The sequence below is a fragment of the Colletotrichum fioriniae genome (genome assembly GCF_027942845.1).
Source record: "Colletotrichum fioriniae strain IMI 355084 chromosome Unknown scaffold_10, whole genome shotgun sequence".
NCBI lineage: Eukaryota > Fungi > Ascomycota > Sordariomycetes > Glomerellales > Glomerellaceae > Colletotrichum > Colletotrichum fioriniae.
In genome coordinates this window covers 2,201,899-2,216,349 of record NW_027076846.1, presented here as the reverse complement: position 1 = coordinate 2,216,349, position 14,451 = coordinate 2,201,899, and the positions used below count along the sequence as shown (strand labels likewise).

The 14,451-nt window shown below is 52.0% G+C and overlaps 3 protein-coding genes across 3 annotated transcripts; 1 reads left to right on the top strand and 2 right to left on the bottom strand.

The window, feature by feature from the left end:
- Nucleotides 1–40: 40 nt before the first annotated feature.
- Nucleotides 41–637, bottom strand: N0V96_008613 (uncharacterized protein; the record flags this gene model as incomplete). Its single annotated transcript, XM_065758397.1, has 2 exons — nucleotides 41–505; nucleotides 629–637. The coding sequence occupies 2 exons, from the start codon at nucleotides 635–637 to the stop codon at nucleotides 41–43; spliced, it is 474 nt and encodes a 157-aa protein (XP_065613152.1).
- A 1,082-nt stretch (nucleotides 638–1,719) lies between these two features.
- N0V96_008612 (uncharacterized protein) lies at nucleotides 1,720–2,807 on the bottom strand (the record flags this gene model as incomplete). The annotated part of the gene is made up of 2 exons (XM_065758396.1): nucleotides 1,720–2,550; nucleotides 2,802–2,807. The coding sequence occupies 2 exons, from the start codon at nucleotides 2,805–2,807 to the stop codon at nucleotides 1,720–1,722; spliced, it is 837 nt and encodes a 278-aa protein (XP_065613151.1).
- Nucleotides 2,808–3,568: 761 nt separating this feature from the next.
- Nucleotides 3,569–8,045, top strand: N0V96_008611 (uncharacterized protein; the record flags this gene model as incomplete). Its single annotated transcript, XM_053197898.1, has 4 exons — nucleotides 3,569–3,858; nucleotides 3,912–4,399; nucleotides 4,452–7,526; nucleotides 7,588–8,045. The coding sequence occupies 4 exons, from the start codon at nucleotides 3,569–3,571 to the stop codon at nucleotides 8,043–8,045; spliced, it is 4,311 nt and encodes a 1,436-aa protein (XP_053044686.1).
- Nucleotides 8,046–14,451: the final 6,406 nt, after the last annotated feature.

Sequence of the window (14,451 nt, the reverse complement as noted above, 5' to 3'; positions counted from 1 at the left end):
GCCTGCACTCTCGGCTAACACTGGTTGGAGACCTACCTCCCTAAGATGTTTCCTTTGCCTCGTCAGCCTTGGCCTCTTCGACTGTCTCTTCGGCCTCCTCTGTCTCTTGTGCTTCCGCGGTCTTCTCGGTCTCCTCAGCTTCCTGAGACTCCTGGGTTTCTTGCGGCGCCTCTACCGGTGCATCGTCCATGACAGTGTCCGCTTCGTCTACCGCTGCCTCGTTCTCTGGCTTGCCATTGCTGAGCTCGGCATCTTCGACTTTGCCATATATGTGGTCCTCCAGCGTCTTGAAAGTGGTGTCGAGCTCCTCATTGGTAAGAACCAAATCAAACCCATCCTTTAGCTTCGAATCTTCTTCCCAGTAGGGAGCAGCTCTGCTAAGGGCATCCACAACCAAATCGCCCCTCTCCGCCTTTTGCAAGCGTTCTTCCAGAACTTCCTTACTTGGTGGCAAGATGAGAATTGTCCGTGCCGAGTAGCCAAGGTCGCGAGCTTGTTGGATAGCCTATATTTCGGTTAGGAAAATTTCAGTCGTCAGTTGGAAGAGAAGAGATATGTTTTACCTCGCTATCCATGTAGGTGACTGGGACCTTGCCTCCCTCGACAACCGCTTCCAAAGCCTTCCGACTCGTGCCATAGTCCACATCATCTGTCGTGATAAACTCTAACAACGCATCGCCATCCCTAAGCATGTTAAAGGCCTGTTTCTCGACGAAGTAGAAGTCTTTGCCCTCAGCCTCGCCTTCTCGAGCCTTTCTCGTAGTATGCCGTGGCACGTGTTTAAAAGCTCCAGGACGCCGGCTTGCGAGTAATTGGAAAAGCGTCGTCTTCCCTGTACCGGGCGGCCCTGATAGTATGATTGGGCGCTTGTCTTCGGGAACGTCTTCAGATTTTACGGCTTCCTCGGCAGTCTCGCTCTCGTCTACATCGATCGGTTCCTCAAAGATGGCGTCAATCTTTTCCGGATCGTCGATCTTGTCGAATGAGGCCAACCTTGATTTGCCTGCTATTCGGAGGGCGCGCCAACTCTTACTCGCTTTGCTTTCAATAAAAGGCGCTTTTTCCTGGGGGGTTCTTGACATGTCGATCTCAAAGTCGTCGTTGGCAATCTTCCCCTTGAAGCTCTCAAGCTCTGGCAGACTGTATCTTTCCGGGGCCTTGAGCTTCTTCATCGCACGCTCGTCATCGCCATCATCCAGAAAACCGAGGGGCAGAGACCCCATCGGCGTGGCCCTTAATCGCTTCTTTGTCGTTGTACGTTGAGCTGCCTTTTTGGCCTCTTCAAATGTCTCTGGAGATACTGCGGGTAACTCTATTGATGGGCAGTTCTCCGATTTCCAACGAATCCAGTTCTTATCTCTGGCAAGGACCGTTTCGACCATTCGACTGAAATACGGACCGTCAACGCCATGCTTGAGGTACTTGTCGACAATCGTCTTTTTCATCTCCGTCGCCCATTTCGTCTGTCTTCATGTCAATCCGGCTCTTTGGTTGTCACAGATGTAGTGTAATTACTTACATCTTCTTCAGTCAGAACCTGGCCGAGGTAAATCACCGACTTATTTTGAGCGTTGCCGGCTAGTTTCTCCTTCGTTTTCGGGGAAAGTGAGAGAAGGAAATCCATGATGATCAAGGCTTGAACGAGGATATGTCTGCGGAAAGAAATGTCGCTCATCTAGGACAGTCAGTCAGGACAGTCAGTCTGAGGACCACAAAGCACTATGTGCTGCTGCTTACCTCTAGTTCGAAGAGGTCTCTGCTGGTCAGATATTTGGGATTGTATGAGTTTGCCAAGTCGCTCTCTTCCACATCTGCTCGTTTCCGTTTGAAGCCTCGTTGGGCCTCATCTACCGCCTTTGGCGGCCGCTGACCCTGCTCGCTTTGAATTGCTCGGAAAGATGTCATTGTCGCTTCTAAGCCGCGCTTGAACTCATTCAAGTGGGCAGGATCGAACAATCTCTTGGGCTGGCTGAAAGTCTCCTGCAGAGACCAGAACAAGGGATACAGAGCATCTGGCTCAAGCGGCTGATCATTCTGCACCGACTTCTTCGCGTCAAACGAAACTGCCTTTGGTTGAGACTTGGACTCAGTTTCCTTAGCCCCCGTCTGACTATCCACATCCATTTGCTCGGGAGTCTCCTCAGCCTTGGCACTCAAATCGTCAAAGACAGTGACATTCTCAGTATGGTATTCTCCTCGCAAGTTGACGGAGCTTTTGTCTCCCAGGGGAAAGCTCTGGAACATGAAGATGAAGACGCGGCCACAAAAAGCAGTATCCTCAGCTCGAGAGAGACGTCGCAGGAGTTCGTTACAGCTGCGAAGGATCACCAATTGTTTTTGCTTGAAATGCTTCACGGTAATCCTCTCGCGTCTCGACTCAAGAAAGTCGAAGATCTTGCGGCATCCGGCGATTGTTTGGCTGTCCAGGAGTTCTTCTACCAGCCAGAATAGCAAGGCTGGGTCGCATTTTTCGTCGTCGGAGAGCACAGTCAGGAGGTCGAACAAGTTCCAGACCTTGACGAAATCTGGGGATTCGATGGGTGTCGTGGCCTAGAGAAGTATGTTGTTAGTCAATCGATGCCTGGCGAGTATGTTTGAGTTCGACCTACAATCAAATTGCTGAACATATCTCGTACGGCAGTCTCGATGATAGCGAATTGTTGGGCTTTGTTCTGTATCGCAATGCCGACGCCATTCTCTTCTGATACTCCCGGAACCGCGAGCACGCGAGCAAGCTGGTCCTGCAGATCACCAAAGTCTGCCTTTTGTAATGCTGGTTCAATGGTAGGTGTAGACTTGACCTCCATCGAGCGAGCCAGGAGGTCGTCGAGCAATTTTGCAAATGCAACGACCCCGGGCACCTCATGGCGCTGAGGCGTGACGGCGGCCGGCATTTTGGGATCGGTCGAGAGACTGCGCTTAGTTGTGTAGAAGCGAGGAAAGCTTGGCCATATATGCCATGTGACGATAGGTTCGGCCGGTCGAACGAAAGTCGCGTTTCGTTTCCTCTCGACGCTAGGTGTGTTGGAGACTTCGTCGTGGAAAATGTGTTCGCAATGCGCAATGTTGCCGACTGAAAGAATTCACGATCGGTCGAGCTTCAGTTCCCGTAGTGGAGGTAACCGTAAGGTAAGGTACGTCGCAAACAACGACCTTGAGTCTAAGGTAAGTGGACCCACCGACTGGCGCTACCACCCTGGAAGAAGTTTACAGCACCATTTTGAGACACCCATAGGCACCTCGCGACTCAGGTGCTCTATCGGACCAGTGTGCAGCCTGGTAGCTTGCAAGCAAACACTGGGGGGAAGACTCATCGCGTCGGTCTGTCGCGTGGGGGACCTGCGCCAGTGCACACCAGCCAACTCACCTCCATCTGAGAGTGCGATTTGCCCGAAAAGCAAGGCTGAAATTTTTGAGAGGTGGACGAGCTCTGCATTTCGTCACTTTCAACAATTGCGCGCCTGCGCATCGAATTTTCCACAGCAAATCGATACCCGCCTCGTCTTTTTCTCACCAGCATGCAATCGCGCATATTGGCATTCCGTTTTGTTCGAAGTTGAAAAGCACCATGCCGACAGCCAAGAGGCAGAAGAAGAGCAGCGAGGCTCAAGCTGCGCCGTCAACCCGGTCCCAAACAAAGGCCACCAGCGACCGTCCGACAGTTGCCGACATCGAGGGGGAAAGCGCATTCGCTCAATTGGCAAAGAAGCATTGGTTGAAGACGACAAGGAGCAAGAGGGCGACCAAGGTCAAGGTCAAGAACGATGTTCTCAAGCAAGAGATATGGGATGTTTTGGAACGTGATGGCTTCCCGTATAAGTCTATCGTGACTTTGGAGAGCTTGCAGACTCTCGAGAGGTATGTGCAATTGCGCTGATCTGTGAATAATTTCTGATCCTGACGTCCCTTAGTTACTTGTGGCCTGGATACTCCGACGACTCCTCCAACCATCACGTCTTACTGTTGGTCCTGCTGGCGAATGTGAAGCGCCGTGAGCAACTCGAGGCATGGAGCATATTCGAGGATCGGCCAGACGAGTTCTCTAGCCTTTTTCGCCGAATCCTATCTCTGACTCTCGACCAAACACTTTCGCCTGCGATCCGGACACACCTGCTGTCATTCTTGATCTCGGCCTTTCAGAGCTTGGACTGCGCGATCGTGAGGAAAGAGTGCGCACCGCTGGTTTCCATTTCGATATGGCACAGCTTGTCGACGGAAGAACTACGTGAAGAGAAGCTCGAGCAGCACGCGCATGTGAGAAAGGCATGGCGTGCGGCGGGAAAAAGATACGACGCTGCCGACGACGCTACAAAGGCGAAATTGCGGTTCGATCGATCATGGTTGTACAGCTTGGTCCTGCACTTTCTCAACTTGATTTACACAGAGAATGCAAAGCCAGGTAAGAAATGTCATATGAGTAGCTGGAGGAACGCGTATCTGACGTGAACTAGACCAAGTCCTATACTGCGAGCGTTTTGTCGAGTTCTTGACAGACTTGCAAAGCCAGCTTCCCACTCGACGTTATGTCAACGCCCTCCTACTTGACCTCCACATTCTCCCTGCCATGCGCCTATCTCCTGTCTTTAATGACGAGGAAAACAGTCTTCTGAGGGATCTGAACGCACTTCTCAGACATTACACCTTTTTCACGATTGATGACCAAACAGGGGCACAGTTGAGCCGGACAGAGGCGTATGACAAGCACTGCGCAAACCTGTCGAGGCTCCAGAAGACGTCACTGAAGCATTTCAAGGAAAAGCTCACTGTCTTGGCGTTGTCGAACTATGGCTCCATTGACAAGAGAGATGAGCTGGCCGGACTTCTGGAGCCTCTGACCGACGAAGAGATTCTTGAGTTGGCAGGATTGCTTCGCCTCCGGACGACGTACCCAGACTCCTTATCGGTAAGCATTGACAGGAAATTTCTCCTAGAGGCGCTTCTTACGACATTTGAACGGCGGAAAACCTTCCAGGAAATCGCTCGCGACATGGCGTTGGTCCCCACGGAGCAATCTCTGTTCGAGAACAACGTGATGAGAACCGAGAACTACGATGGTTCCCATCCTTTGGCTTTGCCAAAACTTAACTTGCAGTACCTATCAGTTGGCGACTTCCTCTGGAGATCGCTCGTCTTGTACCGTGCCGAGTCGTTCTATGGCATCAGGAAAGATGTTGAGTCCGCCATTCGTCGCCTTCGACCCGAAAGCCGCAGACCGGGTGAAACCAGCTTCCAAGGGTTCTCCAAGATGGCCTTGCCGACTACAAAACCTTCCATCCTCGAAGTTGTGCCTGCCTTTGTAGGGGACGACAAGCCGTCACTGGTTCGGGCGGAAATCTCCATTGATGTTCGCCGCCTGAACGATGGTATCAAGCGTGAATGGGACTCGCTGAGACCAGACGATGTAGTCTTCCTTCTTGCCATCCAGGCTCCCGCCTCCCAAAGCGCCACGAACGGGGATAGTGCACACTCAGAAACCGAGAAGCTTGGCATTATCTCAATTAGATCTGCCGAGATCATTCAGATCACCGACGACAAGGGCAAGGTGGTTCGAGATGGTTCAGGTCACTACGATAGCCGTCGGAGATTCCAGCTCAGACTGGATCCCAGGACATATGCTGCGGACGCCGAACGCTCCTCTACAAGTTCGCCCGAGGCATACGAGCGGATCAATGTTATCATGCGTCGCAGCGGAAGAGAAAACAACTTCAAGCCCGTGTTGGAATCTATTCGCAGCTTGACGCTTTCAGAGGTCCCGATTGCTTCGTGGTTCCACGAAGTTTTCCTCGGCTACGGCGACCCTGCCGGTGCCACCTACAAGCAGTTGCCGAACCGCATCAAGACTATCGACTACCGAGACACTTTCTTGGATTGGCAACATCTTACTGGGAGCTTGCCAGGCAAGATTGTGGAGCCGAGTGATGATGTTTCTGGCAGCTTCGGCCCTCCTTATGTGTTGGAAACCGCCGAACGCCAAGCTGTTGAACCCTCATCAAAGCCGTCCAAAAAGCGTCGTCGGGACACTGAGCCTGCCTTACTGGCTGAGGTGGAGACAGTGAAGGTATCGACCTATAAGCCCCCCAACACTGGCCCATATCCTGTCGACGCGCCGAAGTTGAATAAGGTGCGATTCACTCCGGCACAGATAGAAGCGATCACATCGGGAACGCAGCCTGGTCTCACAGTCATCGTGGGCCCTCCTGGAACGGGAAAGACTGATGTCGCAACGCAAGTCATCAACAACATCTATCATAATTTTCCGGAACAGAAGACGCTCTTGATTGCACACAGCAACCAGGCGCTCAACCAGTTGTTCGCAAAGATTGTGGCCTTGGATATTGATGCCCGTCATCTGCTTCGTCTGGGACATGGCGAGGAAGAGCTCTACACAGAAGGCAGTTTTAGCAAACACGGTCGTGTCGAATCTTTCCTGGAAAACCGAGATCGATACTTGCTGGAGGTCAACCGTCTGGCGGCCAGTATCGGTGCGCCTGGTGCTCACGGCAATTCTGCAGAAACGGCCGGCTACTTCAACTCCGTGTATATCGAGCCAGCCTGGACCAAGTTCACCGAAATCACCAAGGCAGAAGAGGCCTCGGCTGCTGACGTTGTCGGCGCTTTCCCCTTTCATCAATTCTTCTCAGATGCGCCGCAGCCCCTCTTTTCACCCGAGGCCGACAGAGAAACCATCCTTGATGTTGCTAACGGGTGCTACCGCCACATTGCGAAGATCTTCTCTGAATTGGCCGACGCCATGCCATTCGAGATTCTACGCCGAGACAAGGACAAGGCTAACTATCTCCTGACCAATGAAGCACGAATCATTGCCATGACATCTACTCATGCAGCAATGAGACGTGGAGAAATCGCTTCCCTTGGATTCCACTATGACAACGTTGTCATGGAGGAAGCAGCTCAAATCACTGAGATTGAAAACTTTATTCCCTTGGCTATGCAGAAGCCAAAGAAGGGGCAAATGGGCCTGCAGAGGGTTGTCCTTTGTGGTGATCACTTCCAGAACTCACCAGTCATTCAGAGTATGGCATTCCGGCATTACGCGAACCTTGAACAATCGCTGTTCTCGCGACTTGTCCGACTTGGAGTGCCTACTATCAACCTGGACCAGCAGGGCAGAGCTCGATCGTCCATCGCCAGTCTTTACCAGTGGCGGTACCCCAAGCTGGGCAATCTGCCACACGTGGAAAGTGAAGGCGAATACTCTGTGGCGAACGCTGGCTTCAAGTATGACTACCAGTTCATCAACGTGCCCGACTACAAGGGACGTGGAGAAACGGAACCAACTCCCCACTTCATCCAAAACCTCGGAGAGGCGGAGTATGCAGTGGCTGTGTACCAATACATGCGCCTTCTAGGCTACCCGGCATCGAAGATTAGCATTCTGACCACTTATGCTGGCCAGCGAGCCCTGGTGAAAGACGTCCTGGCCCATCGATGCGCCGACAAGACAATCTTTGGCATGCCCAAGATTGTCACAACCGTGGACAAGTACCAGGGCGAGCAAAACGACTGTAAGTTCTACCATTGGTGCGCTGAGGGGATGATCTGTACGGAAAACTAATTGCGCTCTAGACATCATTCTTTCGTTGACCCGCACATCAAGAGTTGGATATCTTCGGGACATCCGTCGCATGACGGTTGCGCTTTCCCGCGCGCGTCTCGGTCTGTACATTCTTGGCCGTCGTGAGATATTTGAGGCATGCTATGAGCTACGACAAGCGTTTGACCAGCTCTTGGCCCGACCCGATAAGCTTATGCTTGTCACTGGCGAGCTCTACCAGACAGAGAGACAGAATGTTGAAGATATCAAGGCTGAAGTCCCCGGAGAGGTTTGCATGGAAGGGGTGGAGCATCTTGGCCAGTACGTGTACCAGATGACCAACACCAAAGTGAAGCAGCTGCAAGCCGAGGGCACGATAGCTGGAGATGGAGAGATGGAGATCCTCGAGACTCCGCTGGAAGTCGTGGACGAGGCGGATGAAGATGGAAACGATGCCGCGGAGGCGATCCCTGACGGAGTTGAGGAGTGAGGAACAAGCATGGCGGGGCGTGCTGATGAGATACAAGGATGATGGCCAGCGCGGTGGTCACCTAGTAGGTTAATGATGGGAATGGCTCATTTCTACAGTTTTTACGAATCTGGGACGGGTAGACCCCAACTACAAACAGGCGAAGGATTTTGACGAGCAAGACTCTTGAAGCAACTCCGTGCTACCTTTTACTGTGCGCCCTCGCCCCTTTAATGACAAAGCTTGTGTGTGTGTGATTCCGCAAGCACGTGCACCGAGTTGTGAGTTACAGAATGGCACACAATGGCTATTCTAGAACGACGGGTGGAATGTTTGAAGTTGAAAGGACGGCGATCAAACGACTCTGGCCGACTTCTTCTGTGCAGAGAAAGCAAGAAGGATACTATAGTTACCACTCACACTCCTGTAGCCATCCTCGTTCAGAATGAGACCCTTTGGTGATGAAGCGCATCCTGAGTACAATAGATAAAACTTACAATGTAGCGCCGACCTCGAGTTACATTCCATTATAGGTAGGTAGCCAGCTACCTCAAGTACCTGATGATCTAGAGCCCAGCCAGCCAGTAAGCGCCGGCTGTCTGGGGTCCGCACACCATGTACGGTGACGACAACCACTGCAGCGCTGGTACTGCAGAAAAAGGGTGTTTTGGATATGATGAGCAGGGACGGGCAGGGGGGAAGCAGGGAAGAACGTCAGGTCGGCCAAGTAAGACTCACGGGCAAATTCGTAGTACCGTACATGCAGGTCGCTGGTGGCGGCAGACTGCAACGGCGCAAACGGGGCCGACTGGGGGGACTTCTTCGTCTTGAGTCTTTGGGATCGATCTCATTGGGCATAGATGGTTCGGATGGAGGGGCAGAAGGAATCGGGGATTTTCGTTATTTGACTGTTTTTAATCGAGTGACTGCATGATGGATCTGAGCCAAACGTATGAGATGTTCTGCCTTTTTGTGAGTCTGCGTGTCATGATGCTGACACTGGGGCCACTGGGTTTGACAGCGAGGCCAAGTAGAGGAAGGGGAAAAGTCTAACGAATTGGTGTGGCAACTGGCATACAGGCAGCAGTGCCATGTTACGCACCAAAAGTGAGGAAGAAGAGAAAGGAGAATGACTGGACAGGGTGACTGACTGGCTGGCAATTAGAACAGCGCAGCCAAGGCAACACAAGTCACAAGAAAAGCACGAGCATCGATCGCCCTAAGCTTGCTTGGAGCAATGGAAGAACAGCTCTCTCTCTCTCTCTCTATCTCCACCCCTAAAATAGTGCTCCCGTCCGTTAGCGCGCTCGCGTTGCCCCCATCCAGGGCCGTAGAGACCGAAAAGAGTCCAGTTGCAACTTGGGGGAAGATCAGACCCTTCTTCCGCCTGAATGGGGGAGGAGGGAAAGAATGGGGGAAGCACGGGTGACGGAAGCTTGTAGATTCGGATATTGGGCAACATTCAGGCACTGGGCTCCGTGAGTAACCTCATCTCTCTTCCCTCAAGCTCACCTGTGACTCCCAGTCTCACTTACGGAGGCTTGTCTTCGTTCGCCCTAGGTCTGTACGGTAAGGACAGGATTAGCTGGACGGTAAGGACGGATTACAAGCCGCGGCGACGGCGGCCCCCTTTTTTCCTCTCTGGTCTGACATCCAAAGCTGGCTGTTCGGATGAAGCCCAATCAATTGGAGAGAAGACGCGTCTTACACGCGCATGTTGCCACCATCTTTTTTTGTTTTTTGTTCCAACATTGCTCTTAACTACCTGTGGCTGATGAAAGAGCAAAGGTGAGAAGTGCCAGTTAGCAAGCTTGCCGTTCTGTATATTTGCGTACTGAAGGCAGCTTTTCTGACGGCTATGGGAGTGGGCAAAAGGGTTGGGTGAGAGAAAAGGCAAGGTCATTGTCACGACGCGCACCCATGTTCGCGCCACGCCATGCCATGCAATCAATTAAAGGGAGGAATGAGGCTGCCGATGAAGTCACTTTGTCACTGTTCTAGACTTTCCATTTCCAGACGACTCCTGTTCCCGTGGCGCAAAACCCCCTATTAACCCAAAGAATAAAGTAGCACACAGTCAGTGCCGATTTCGTCCACGGAGGCATACCGCAAAGTGGTTTGCTTATTCCTTGTGGCCAGTAGTGTTAGAAGCAAGCAATAAGGAAGTCTGCCTCGTCTGTTCCCTCGGCGTTGGAAGCCCAATACAATCTGGCGTAAAGCTGGTGCTCTCTTTCAGGTTTACTAAGCGAATCGGGGGGCACCTCAACCCAAGTGAGAGACTCGCAGATCCCACGTACGACATTGACGGGGGTATTGAGGCCGACAAGGGCACATTTTGGGCCCCCAGATATCCCATCGTGCCCATGTCATCTAATCCTACTGCGCATTGCCATTTAGCCCATACCCGGTACTCGCGCTGCTTTGCGCGTTGACGCGTGCGATGGGTGATTGATGGGAAAAGAGATGCCGATCCGCCTGGCGGTGCTGGGGTTACCACACCTTCAATAAGAAAGCCGACGACTCACCAGAGAAGGGTCAAAGCGAAATGGATGAGTCTTTATGTGTTTGTAATGCCGGACACACTGAGTGGGAAGCTCGTGTTTAGAGTGAGCTGGCTTGAAAATATCTTGACTGTTGTGGACAGCTGTACGCGACGGGAGCTTTCTTAATCATCGGACTTAAGACACCAGAGGCGATGCCGCCGAATGAAAAACGAAGTGACTGTTTGGCTGGGTTTCCGGGGGAAGCGGGAACGTTCGCCTCGTCCAGAGTGTGTTGGATTCTGCCGCACTGATTCGTGGTGGCAACTCTGTTGGCAAGAATAAAAAAACAAAAATGAAAATAAAAAATTGCAACCTGCCGTGCTGTTGCACAAATAGAACGAGTCAAATGAGCCGTTGTCTCTGTGCCTCTAGGGTGTTGGACCTATAAGTTGAGAGGAATGCTCAACTACATGGCGCTGATAACAACAGCAGCTAGGTATTCCTGGATTGATACCGCACTCGTCTGGAAGTACGGCATTGCAAAAGAGCATACTAATCATGGGGGGGGGGGAGAAGGAAGGCCAGAAAAAAAAAAGGACGACAAAACGCACGTGTTAGCCTCTCTCCGACGCCGGGCAACTGCAGGGGTACGAGCTCGGGCAGCGTAGGGATGTTTGGGGTGGCCCTTGTCCAGCCTTGCTCGCCTCTTGTGTTCTGGCTCCTTGTTCGGAAGACCAGGGTTACTGTTTGAAACCGACATTCAGAACCAAATTAAAAATTTCCCCCTTCCCGATTGTTCAACTTGCCTGGAATCATTGTTTGTATCCGTACAAGGCAATAGGGAGGAAGGAAGATGGAAGGCTTCGTCACGGGTTGCCGGTTCAGGTACGCGGGTAGATTCTCGAGGCACGGCTGTAGAAGCTTCCAATAGTCGTGGCCACTATTGCGCCCTTTCGATGGGAAAAGTGGGAGAAAGAGAAAGATAGACAGCCAGAGACCGCGTTGACCGTATCCGCGGGTATTGCATATATGTGTGTTTTGCTATATGTACAGCCGGTACCGTCACGGCAGGCGCCAGAGCTGCATGTTGCAGAAGTAGCTGATGCAGGTGCACTCGTCACCTACCTAGGTTGGGTCTGAACGTCTGAAGTGCATTTCGCAGGCGGAGGTCCAGCGAAGTGTGAGTTTGGCATGGGAACCCCCCGATAGCAAGCAAACGGGACACCTCTCATCTTGCTAGGCTGGTGTTGCATGGTAAGAGGGTGAAGCAGTTTGCAAGTGCAAGTGCAAACCCAACTCTACGCTACCACCTGCCTGCCTACCTACCTACCTTGCCTAAGTACCCAAGGTACGGATGAGTCGCGGATACCTTGAAGGAGCCCAACTGGAGGGTCGAGCCATCTCCGTCAGGAACCTTGGTTGTTCGGCTGTCTGGGAGCCTATCAACCGACCCAGGCATCTGATAATGGCATTTTCACTCAACACCCTTTCTCCAATTTCCAGCCGTGGAAAGTCGAAAGACTTTTTGACCTTCCCAAGAATGTGGCGGGAGGGCCTACTCGACTCCACCCGTTGGCATGCAAAGCTCGCACTTCCACACAACCTGCCGCCAGGTGCCGAGCACCGGAGTTTCACGATGATTTGTACAGCGACTCTGAGGCAGGTTGGGTTAGTCGATTGGACGTTGTTGCGAGAGGACCCTATGGAGGCAAGAGTGGGCAGGACTCAGGAGTAGTATCCGTACGGAGACAGAAGAAAAAACAACGACAGGGAAAAGGAAGGGGGAAAAAAAAAGACAGAAAAGGGACCTAGAGTTTGCTGCCCAGATTGTAAGAAGAACAAGGGTCTAGCCCCCCCAGCATCTCCGTGAATAACCACATCTGCTACCACTGTGGCACTGTGGCACTGTAACTCCTCCGTGTCGTATCCAAGCCCAGCCGGCGAGTGAGGACAACCTGAGGTAATAACCTGGAATTGACGTGGTGCGTGCCCTTCCGTGGTCTGTATCAGTCTCGTTGTATTTCCATGTACCCCAAGCTAAGGTACGCTTGAGACTTGAGCCCGGCCCAGGTAGAACCGGAAGTTGGGGAAAGGCATGCAGGTAATCAGACCCAACACCCGGCGCGTCGGAGGGACGACAGTCGTAGGGCACTCTCCAAGTCATCTTCCACTAAGAGGGCCTTGATTAGGAAAGTTGCCAACGTCAGGCCATCTTGAGATGATATCATGATTAGGGCGAGATGTTGATATGAAGTTGCAACCTTGGTACCACGAATACAAGATTCAATCTTTTTTTGACATTTTCTCCCCCGATTGCTCTCATTGCAGAATATTTCGACCATGGTGAACTTACGTGCAAATGAGAAACGAAATTTGAAGCAGGGGCGAAGCAGCCAGCCAGCCAGCTGGGCATTGTTTGTGTACTCTTTGTGCCTGCTTTGCCCAAGGTGCTTGGCTCAGGTATGAATCCCTCTGTACGGATCCAAGACAGGCTGACCCAAGAATACCTTACTACCTATGCACCTGCCTAGGCTTCGAACCACAACACAAAGACAATATGTGGCTCAGTCAGGCATTAAAAATACATATGAGTACGAAGCAAGCTGGAGAAGTGAGGCTGAATGTGATGGCTCTTTACTGACGGTGCCTCAATTTTAGCACCAGCATGGTGATGGCTACCAACCTTACCTACCTTACCTTAGGCTACCTTGCTGATGAATGATTGCTGTGTCGCCCGTCTAAGCTGCCCAACCAAAAGGGTTACGCCGCCAGACTGCCGTGGTACAGCGATAGGCAAGTACGGATAACGGAGGCAAAGATGAATCGGAAGTCCCTTCTTCGACTGGAATCCACACTGTCTTTTGTGCGTGGCAATTGCGGGTCCGATACCGTGCTGATAAGCGAGAGATTTGGTTAGCAACGCACTGTCATCCCGCCAAAAAAAAAGTATGGGTCAGGGCCTTCTTCACTGGGGTATGGATACCCGTAGAGGTTGGGACTCGGGAGGAAGCGTGGGTGGTTCACCTCCGGCTCGCCTGAGTAAATGGGTATTAGGTCTCGCTTCAGTGAATTGATGCCAACATCCATGGGAGAAAGGTGAGATGAAGTAAATACACGGTCAGCTGCTCAGAAGGAATAGTGAATGAAGCCCAAGATGGCTTCGGAGCTACCTACCTAAGCCTCGTTGCCTTCATCACTGATTTGGCCAGAGACTTTTGCTGTAACTTGAAGGTGATGGTGAGGGCGAGGGCGAGGGCGAGGGCGGGCAAGTGAATGGAGAAAAAGGTCTGAGGCGGGTGTGGGCGCGGCGCGGGCTTATGATGAGGTACTTAACACAATGTACCTTTTTCCTGGGTCCTTCCCTCCCACTCGCACCCAGGTCCACGCCATATTATCTCGTCGCCCAAAATTTTTTTGATCGTTTCTCCTTCCAAACCTACCACAAACACCGAAACTGGTCCAGGTGGAATAATTTTTCCTTCACCAGAGACCCTTTCCGAATCGACAGTTTCTTCTGTAGCTCACTCTTCAGAAGACGACTCTCCCCTCCTCTGCAATACCCGCCGGTCAAAGGACACCTTTATTTGGTTTCTTCCAAGACCCGTTGCGTAGGCAGACACACCTTGTTGCCCCCCTCTCCACCCCCATCGCCTAGCGATATTTCCTTCCTGCCGTCAAGGAATCCACGAGCACTCACCCGCAACAACAAAAAAATCTCTCCTCCCGCATCCACCTTTTGGACCGAATCGACTTCGCACCTCCGAAACGATCCGATCCATCATTTTGCGAGGAATTTTTTCTCCTTCGAGTTCTTCTTGACACGGTCATTCATTTATTGAATTTCTGCGATTCGTCACCAAAACCGTACCCGAAATCGAATCCGTGATTCGGCACCCGAGCGATCGTCCCAGTTGCCGCACCTTCGACAACTACCCGACATCGAC